The sequence below is a fragment of the Anser brachyrhynchus genome (genome assembly GCF_964034855.1).
Source record: "Anser brachyrhynchus genome assembly, chromosome: 14".
Taxonomy (NCBI): Eukaryota; Metazoa; Chordata; class Aves; order Anseriformes; family Anatidae; genus Anser; species Anser brachyrhynchus.
In genome coordinates, this window is record NC_137709.1 from 9424381 (window position 1) to 9433609 (window position 9229).

The window sequence follows — 9229 nt, forward strand, 5'->3', positions numbered from 1 at the left end:
CCCGACGGGGGGGGCAGGGTGCCCGGTGTCGGTGCCCGGTTTCCCCCCGCTCCTCCCGGTTCCCCCGTGCCCCCGCGGCCCCTCCGGTGCCCGCCCCCGCCGGCCGCGGGCCGCAGGGCGGGACGGTCCGGGGGCAGGCGGCTGGTGCCGCACGGCTCCGTGCCCCGGGATGTTGCGGCCGGCGGTAACTCCGATGGCTCGGAGCCTAACGAGCTCAATTCAGCAGCCAAAAATCCACCGGGGACGCACCGAGGCACCGCCCGGGCGGAGGAAGTCCCTGAGTCACGGCTGGCACGGCCGGTCCCGGGGGGCCCGCTGGGCTCGGCTCCGCCGTGCCCGAGCACCGCGCCCACGCCCCCGGTACCGTGAGCGGGACCCCCCCCAGCCGTGGGTAGCGCCGTGCGGTGGGGCTGGGGGCTCGGGGGGGGTCCTCGTCCCCGCGTACCGCGCTCATCCTGCCCGCCGGCACGAGGCTGTGGCGTGGGTGGAGGCATCCCGCGGGGGATTTGGGGGGCGATGTGCTGTAGGGGGGACGGGGGGGCGAGGGGCTGAGCCGGCCCCAGCTCTGCCGGGGGGTTCGGGGTGCCCCGGGGGGGGGGGGGCCTGGCGGCTCTGTCCGCGCACAGCACCGGGAGCAGGGTGCTGGGACGCCCCCGGGTGCGGGCCCCGCTGCGCTCCCCGCAGAACCGAGGGGGGGGGGGGAGGGCTCCGAGGGGACCCCCCCCCCGAAACCTGCGAGCCCCCCCACACCGAGCTCCGGGCCTCGGGGGCGGGCGGAGCCCGGCGGCGGCTCCCGCCGAGCCTCCTCCGGCCGCCGGGCGGCGCCCCGGTGCGCGGCGCTGCCCGCTCGGGAAATGGCGGCGGCGGCTTCGCCTCGCCGGGCCGCCCCCCCCCGGGCAGGGGCCGGACGGGCCGCGCCGCCATATTGGCTGTTGTCCTGTCTGCGGCGGGCGCCGGGCCGCGCTCGCCATGACTCGCAGGCGGAACAAGGCGGCGGCGGCCACCGGCGGCTCCGCCAACCGCCGAGAACGCCCCGGGGGTGCCGCCGGGCCGACCCCCCCCGCCCCGCCGCCGCCGCCGCCCCCGGAACCTCCCGCCCCGTCCGAGGTGGCGGCGGCGGGCGGCAGCGCCGAGCCGGGCAGAGCCGCCCCGCAGGTACCGGGGGGGGGGGGGTTCGGGGGGTGCGGGGCTTGGGGGGGGGGAGCCGGGGGTGCCCGGGGGGTGCCGGTGGGGCGGGGACGGCGGCGGCTCCCCGTGCGCCGCCGGGGGGTGCGGGGGGCTCCGCGCTGCTCGGGGCCGCCCCCCGGGGAGGGGCCGCAGCCCTCGCCCCCCGGCAGTGCGGGGGGGCCGCTCCCCGAGCCGCCGGTGCTCGCCTGCAGCCGGGGGCCGGCCGCTCCCGCAGCCCCTGCGCGCCGGGACCGCCGTGCGGCCGCCCCCCGGGGGCTGCGGGTGCGCTGCGGGCCCCCCCCCCCCCCCCCAACCGGGGAGGGGGGCGGGGGGTGCCCCCCCTGCTCCCTGTGCCCGGGGGGGCCGCGGGGGGCCGCAGGACGGGCTGGCCCCGCTGCTGGGCGATGCCGCCCGCTGTCCCCAGGGTGCTGCCGCCACCCGCTATGGGGGCGCGCGGCGGGACCGGGGGGCGCGGGTCCCTGCTCCGCAGGGGGTGCGCTGGGCAGCGCCGTCCCCTACAGCATCCCCTGCAGCATCCCCTACAGCAGCGGTGCCGCCTGCCCCCGCTGCGGTGCGGGGTGGTCCCGCGGCCGCCGCCCCCCCCCCCCCAGCCCGCAGCCGCCCGGGGGGCTTTGCGCCCCCCACCCTCTCCTTGGCCTCTGACCTTAGCGTCACCTTGAGCCCGGGGGATGCCATCTGTTTGGCAGCAGCGGCTCGGTGCGCGCTCATTGTCGCGGGGCCCGCCGCAGCCGCAGACAATGGGGGCCCCCGCGCAGCGCTCGGCTCGGCGCGGCCTCCGGAGAGCCCGCGGGCTGCGGCCCCGTGCCCGCCGCCGTGCCAGGCTGCGAGCCCCGTCCCGTTCTCCCCGCGCACGGAGAGCACCGGGGGCTGCTCCCCGCCCTGGCGCATCCTTGCTGCTGGGTTTGCAGAACAAAGAGGTGGGCGGGGGGGGCTCAGGGGGTGTGGGTGCTGTGATAGGGGGTCCGCGATGGGCAAGGAGGGAGTGTGGTGGCTGCAGGACCCCCCAGCCCGGCCCTGCGGGGTGACATCCGCGGGTCCTGCTCTGCCCTGGGAGTTCCCTTGGTCCCGCCGTAGCACAGGTGCAGGGGGAGCTGCTGGTGGCCTCGCAGGCTGGCGTGGTGCTACCTGGTGGTGGGACTGGCTCTTGAGCACAGCATGGTCCACCCAGTGGTCTGAGATGCTCACAGCTGGCACATCTTAAGCCCAAGGCCGCTCTGTGCTGCTGGCACAAGGCGCAGACCCACGTGTAGCCTGCGAGAAGCGCTCCGGGTTGATGCCAGCATCCCGAGGGCTGCCCTGGTGCCGGGCTGGGCCCCGCCGTGAGCCGTGCCGTGCCCCGGGCTGACTCGTGGCCCGTGTGTCCCGCCGCAGGGGCTGCCCACCGCCAACCAGTCGGTGCAGACGTGCTGCCTGCTCTGCCACCGCGAGCGCAAGGACTGGGGAGGGCCGTCCCACAATGGGCTGGTTTCCCCCGGCGAGAGGCTGCCGCCGGACTTCGTGCCAACGCTCGTGCAGAACCTCCTGGGAGAAATGCCGCTGTGGATCTGCCAGAGCTGCCGGAAGAGCGTGGAGGAGGAAGAGCGGCGGGCGGTGCAGGAGCAGGCCCTGGCGGTACGCGGCCGGGCAGCGGCGGGTGGCAGGGCTGGGTGTCCCGCGGCCGTGGCCTCGCAGCATCGATCGCCCCGTGGCGCGAGCTGGGTGTGCGGGCCCCCTCCTCGCCGCGACCTGAGCTCCTCAAGAGTTGCTCGGGTGGGTCAGAGGGTGGTACGGAGGCTTCCCTGGCAGCCTGAGCAGTGCAGGAGCCGCCTGCCTGGCAGGGCCGGCGGCGCCGCTGCTTCTGTGCCAGCCCCGCTGCACAGCGCCCTGTGCTCGTCCTCCCCGCGCTGCCTGGCCCAGCCCTGGGGCTCTGGGCTGCGGGCACCCAGGGCGATGGGGCAGCGTGTGCCAGGGCAGGTGCCTGCCTGCGTGCAGGGCTTGGGGGGAAAGCGGTGACTTCCCCTGTGGGTCTGTTTAGCCCTGGCCTTTGGCATCCACCTGGCTTGCTGGCCTGGGCCCCGGGAGCCAGGGTGCGTCGCTGCTGGATGGAGGCAGCGAGAGGAGCGGGGGCTCAGATCAGTGGAGGGGGTCTTGGCCCCAACGCCGCGGGGCTGAGGGCGTCCCGCCTCCCCCAGGAGCCTGCTGCTGCTTCACTCTGTGTTTTCCTTGCCAGGTCTCGTTATCCCACACGTCCTGCAAGTCGCAGTCTTGTGGGGGTGGCTCCCACTCCTCTTCTTCTTCCACCTCCTCCTCTTCCTCCTCGTGCCACGGGAACTCAGGGGACTGGGACCCCAGCTCTTTCTTGTCTGCTCACAAGCTCTCGGGGCTCTGGAACTCGCAGCACGCCAACGGGGCCGCGCAGGGCAGTCCCCTTGGGGCCCCCCCCGCTGCACTAGGTGAGTTGAACCCCCGCGGGGCTGAGCAGAGCTTTCTCCCTGCTCCTCGGCTGAGGCTGCTTCCTTGCAGGCACCGGACCGGCGGGCAGGGGAGGTGGGCTGGGTCTCTGCATGCCGGCTGGGTGCCTGGGTGCCACCCTCTGCTGCAGCAAAGGCAGAGGTGCTGGGCTTTCAGTGCGTTCTGCTTTGCCGTGAGTGCTGCTCCAGCACCGTGTTGGCGTGCCACGCTGCGGGCAGGGTAGAGCGGGGTGGCTGCGAGCATGCTTGAGCTGCTTTTCCCCCCCACAAAATGGCCAGGGGACGCCAGGCAGTAGCCAGGCCCTCGCTCTGCTTTCCTTTCAGGCGACAAGCACCCCAGCCTGGCTCTCTCCCCAGAGTGTGTCGGCCAGGCTCCTGCCGCGGCGCCGGGGCTCAAGGCCTGTCCCTACAGCCACGCGGCCTCCCCCGCAGCCGGCAGCGCCGCCCCGGGCTCGCCTCTGCCTACCTCACTCGACTTCTGCAAGACTCTGCCGAAGCAGTTCAAAAGCATGTGCCGGAGGGCCACCCCGCCAGGTGCGTGCGCTGGGGCAGGGCTGGCCTCGTCCTCCCAGCCCGCTGCTCTGCGCTGCCTTCTCCAGCCCCCTCTTTCCCCTCGCTCTGCTCCGTGTGGGGCTGGGCCAGGTCCTGCGGGGGAGACAAGGGGCTGCCGAGGCCCCTCGCGAGCAGGGATGGCTTTGAGCCCACGTTCCCCGCGGGGAGGCAGGGTTGGTCCCGTGGAGAAGCAGCCCAGAGAGCAGAGGCGCTCGCTGTCCTGCTCCCTCCGGAGCAGCCCCTGTGCTTTGTCTTCTGGCTGAGGATGTGCTGTGGCACCTCTTGCACTAGCAGAGGTGTGGGAGCCTTCTCTAGGCTCGTGTGGAGCTCGCGCTGAGGGACCCGTGCGATTTTGGGCGCGGGGTGGCTCTGAGCATGCCCCCGACCCACGCAGGACAGCCAGCATCTGACCATCTCTGCTTCTGCCCGCCCGCAGGTGAGGCCTTCCACTCCTCAGAGCACCATCAGCACTCGGACCTCACCGCTCCTCCCAACAGCCCCACCGGCCTCCCCTCGCAGCCGCCGGCGCTGGTGCCCTCCAAGCAGCCCCCTGCCCACCCGGGGCCCTTCGGCTCCCCTCCGCACGTCCCGCCGGGCTCCTCCCCGCAGCCCGCGCTCTTCCCCGCGCCCAGCGTGCAGGCGGCAGCCCCGAAGCCAGCGTCCGAGCCCCCTCCCGCTGGCGTCGCCTCCCACGGCCCGGGGTCGTGCAAGAGCCCCCACCTGCCCCCCGCCAACGTGCCGCTGCTGAAGATGCCGCCTCCGCTTTCCGGCTGCGCCCACCCGTGCAACGGGCACTGCAGTACTTCGCTCATCCCTCCGCCTGCCTCCCACCAGCTGCCCGGCACGAACAGGTGAGTGGGCGACCCCCGCGTGCTTCCAGCCTCTCCTTGCTGGCCAACGCGCCCTTCCTTCCACCCTGCCCAAGGGTGCTCCTTCCCCATGTGAAGGCATCGACCGCTCTGGAGCGGTGGTGCGGAGCTGCCGGGGTTGCGGGCCGGTTCCGTAGCCGCAGACCCCCAGTCTCAGGGGGTTAAGCCCTTTTTCTCCCCGTGTGTCTTCTCTGTGCGGTTGTCCCGTAGTACTGCGGTGCAGAAGAGACTCTGCTCGCTTGCTCCTCCTCCAGTTAAAAGACCCAGAGGAGCCGCCTGGCCGGCCTGCTGGTGGCCACCAGGACCTTTGTCAGTGAGACCCGAGGGACTGAGCAAAGGTCCTCGAGAAGACGAAGCCCGCGGACCGCTGGTTCTGCTCGCCTGCTCCTCTGGCCCTCCTCGGGCTGCCTGTGCCTGGGAAGAGAGCACGCTGAGCCCAGGGCGCTGGTCCCTGTCCGCTGCTTAGCGCTCCCCGCGGAGGGCCAGCCGGGTCTCGAGCAGGAGCTAGAGGAATGGCGCTGTGGGCTCTGCCCCGACCGCCCTGGCCTTGAGCTGGGCGGGCCATGCCCACGGGAGTTGTGCCCGCCCGCGCGTGGGGATGTCTGGCAGCTGCGTGGGGATGTCTGGCAGCTGCGTGCAGTTCCAGCGTTTCTCACCCGTGCTGCCTGCTGCCCCCAGTGAGTACCGCTCCCTGCCCTGGGATCAGCTCGTGGCCTCGCAGGGGACGGTTCTTGGAGCTCTGCCGTGCCAGAGGCGCTGGGAGGCGAAGAGCTAGAGGTGCCTTCTGCTCTGGGCTCCTCCGCTGCAGGAGGAGGGTGCAGGGGACGGGGTTTGTCTGCCCTGCGAGTCGTGCTCTGGCACGGGAGGGGTGCTCCTGCACACCTAGCGCCGGGTGATTCTGAGCCCCTGGGTTCCCCCTCACCTCTCGCCCTTCTCCCCAGGGACCCCTCTTGCAAAGGGCACAAGTTCCCAAACGGCACCGGCTGCCACCCGCCGCAGCCGTGCGAGGCGGACGAGGGGCTCGGGGAGGACGAGGACAGCAGCTCGGAGCGCAGCTCCTGCACGTCCTCCTCCACCAACCAGAAGGACGGCAAGTTCTGCGACTGCTGCTACTGTGAGTTCTTCGGCCACAACGCGGTGAGTGAGGGGCTGCTCTGCAGCCACCCCCGGCCTTCGGACTCTGCTCTGCGCCGTGAAGTTATGAAGTCTGTGTGGAGGGTGGGAAGGTGGGAAGCTCGGGCCACAGCTGCCCTCTGCCATCATGGGTACCCCCTGCACCCTGTTGATTTCCCTCCTGCCTCATCAGCTTGTTGGTCCCCTTGCTCCCAGCCTCCTGCCTGTCAAACCCTGTGGCTTGGCAAAGAGTTTGGCAGGGGCTGCGCTCACTCGTCCCGCTGTGACCTCAGGGACAGGAGCGGTTGGGGAGGGCAGTGGGGGACCCGTGTGGAAGCTGGGGCTGCCTGGTCTGGTCCCTGTGCCTGCCAGGCCTGACAGGTTTTGCCTCCCGCAGCCCCCAGCCGCTCCCACAAGCCGCAACTACGCCGAGATCCGGGAGAAGCTGCGTTCGCGCCTCACCAAGAGGAAAGAGGAGCTGCCGCAGAAGCTAGGGCACAACAGCGGCTCGGGAGAGCCGGCTGTGGACCACCGTAACGTGGACGAGCTGCTGGACTACATCAACAGCACGGAGCCTAAGCCCCTGAACAGTGCCAAGGCGGCCAAGCGGGCACGGCACAAGCAGAAGAAGAAGGTGAGGCTGGGCAGAGGGAAGGGCTGCTCTGTGCCACGTCCTGTTGTGCAGGGTGGGGACAGCGTGCAAGAGGGGAGGCCTGTCCTCCGCATCTTGGAAGGTCAGGCCAAGACTGCGCCTTGCAGGGCTTTGCCTTCTCTCTCTTCATCCTTTTGGTTTCTTCGGCTCTGTGTCCTTTACTGCCCCTCTGCCCTGAGGTGACAGCAGTGCTCCATGGGGGGAGCTTCCATGGGGGGCTTCCCTGCGCCTCTGTTCATACAGAGGGTACCCAAAACACCTGGGAGGGCCAGACTGCTCTGTTCTGCCTGCTGCAGGCTGGGGCTCTGATAAACAGCACGGCTCTGTAGTGGAGAGAGGCAGTGCTGTGACAGCTTCTGCTGTTTGCTGCTGCCTCGTGCCCAGAGTGGTGGCTGTTGTGGTGCCCACAGTGGACACCTGACAATTCGGGAGTTGTGGATGACGTGGGAAAGCCGTGCTGAGCACTGGCCCTCAGTTTGCTGCCTGACAAGGCTAATGCGTGGCCTGCATGTGTGTCTCTGACCCATCTGACCTTCTCCTGTGTTGCAGGAGAAGGAGAAAGCCCAGCTGGAAGCGGAGGCCCAGAAGCGTGCAGAGCGAGCCCCTGCAGCCAGCCAGACCAGGGAGCCGGCCGAGGAGAAGCTGCTGGAGTGGCCGGAGCTGGAGCTGGAGCGAGTAAACAGCTTCCTCAGCAGCCGGCTGCAGGAGATCAAGAACACCATCAAGGACTCCATCCGGGCCAGCTTCAGCGTCTATGACCTCAACCTGGACGTCAACGACTTCCCCAAGAAGGCAGCTGTCCTGGAGCAGAAGAACCTGCTCTCCCACCTCAACGGCTCCTCCGACCTGCAGGACATAGACCTGGCCCTCGCCCCGCTCAGCCTGGGCCCCGCCAAGAGCCACGCGCTGCTCCGGGGCGAGCTGGGCCCCCGATGGGGCGAGGGGCCGGGGGAGCCGCCGCCAGCCCCGCCGGCTGAGAACGGCGTGGTGAAGCGCCTCAGCGCCGTGCCCAGCCTCTCCCGCATGATCTGGGTGCAGTCCAAGGCCGCGGACTCCGCCGTGGACGGTAGCGGGCTGAGCCCGGAGCCCAAGGAGGGGCCGCAGCCCAAGGGGCTGGAGCCACCGGAGCAGGCGCCGGCGGGAGGCCGGCAGCGGAAAAACAAGCGGCAGAGCGGGCAGGTGAAGAAGGGGGATGGTGCTGCGGCGCCCGGGGGCCAGGCCAGGCTGGAGAGCCCTGGCGCGAAGGGGCAGGTGCTGGGAACCAAGCACCCTTCGAAGCCCGGCGCCACGGAGCCGCAGCGGGCGGGTGGCTGCGCCGAGGCGGTGGAGGGCAGCAAGGGGCAGCCCTGGAGCTGCGGCAGCGCCAGGCCGGAGAAGGAGAGGAGCGGCGACTGGAAGGGCCGGAGGGGAGAGGGCAAAGCCGAGCTGCCGGATCCGGCACAGCCGCCCAATGCGGCCCCCGGGGACCGGCAGCTGCCTCACCCCACTGCTCGGGGGGGGTCCCCCCAGCCCAAGGGCAAGAGCAGGAAGAGCCGGAACAAGGTGGAGAAATCCAGTACCTCTATTGGTGAGTGTCAGCAGCTCTGTTCTGTGGTCCCTTCCCCAAACCAGCCCTTCCCCTGCCCGCTGCCACCCCCCTTCCTGTCCCCGTGCCCTGGTGGGGGGAGTCCCATTCCTGTAAGAAGCGTGATGGGAGGGAGCTGGGCGTCCGGCATGCCACCGTATCGTGCTGACCCGTTGTTCTCTGCCTTGCCAGATGACGTGTTCCTGCCCAAGGACTTAGACGGGGTAGAGATGGACGAGACTGACCGAGAAGTGGAGTATTTCAAGAGGTGAGGCGGCATCACCTGGCACGGGACGGGGGCTGGGTCCGGGAGCTGGCTCTCACCCCCGGGCTGGTCGGGGAGCTGCTGGCTCACGGGGGCTCTCTCCTTTCCCCGCCAGGTTCTGTCTGGACTCTGCCAAGCAGACGCGCCAGAAGGTGGCCGTGAACTGGACCAACTTCACCCTGAAGAAAACCACTTCCAGCGCAGCGCAGTGAGGCGCGGGGCCGCCCCCCGCCCCCGGCCGCTCCGCTCTCCTCACTGTGCCCCTCGCCACCGCCCTCCCCGGGGGTCCCCCCGGCTCTCCTCTGTGGGGTCCCCCCTCGGGGGGGTCCCGGTGCTCTCCTGCCCCGCGGGACCCCCGGGGCTCCCTTCGCCCCCTTCCTCCCCGCCGCGGGGTCACCCCCGCCCCGGCCGTCCCCTTGCCCCTCTCCGCCCGGCTCCCTGCGGGGAAGAAAGGCCCGTGCTGGACCCAATAAAGAACTTTTTAATTTTTTATTTTATTTAACCCCAGCCTCTGCTGCTTTTGTTCTGCGCCCGGGGGGTGGGGGGGGCTAGATGGGGGGGGGGGGGGGGGGGGCG

At 71.1% G+C, this 9229-nt stretch overlaps 1 protein-coding gene across 1 annotated transcript; it reads left to right on the forward strand.

The window, feature by feature from the left end:
- Positions 1 to 854: 854 nt before the first annotated feature.
- On the forward strand, positions 855 to 9155 carry FAM193B (family with sequence similarity 193 member B; the record flags this gene model as incomplete). Its single annotated transcript, XM_080555162.1, is given in 11 exon segments — positions 855 to 883; positions 885 to 1155; positions 2560 to 2799; positions 3398 to 3620; positions 3963 to 4172; positions 4627 to 5041; positions 6001 to 6196; positions 6570 to 6806; positions 7374 to 8391; positions 8581 to 8656; positions 8769 to 9155. Coding segments are annotated over 11 exon segments (3012 nt in total). The 3' UTR covers positions 8866 to 9155.
- Between the last annotated feature and the right edge of the window lie 74 nt (positions 9156 to 9229).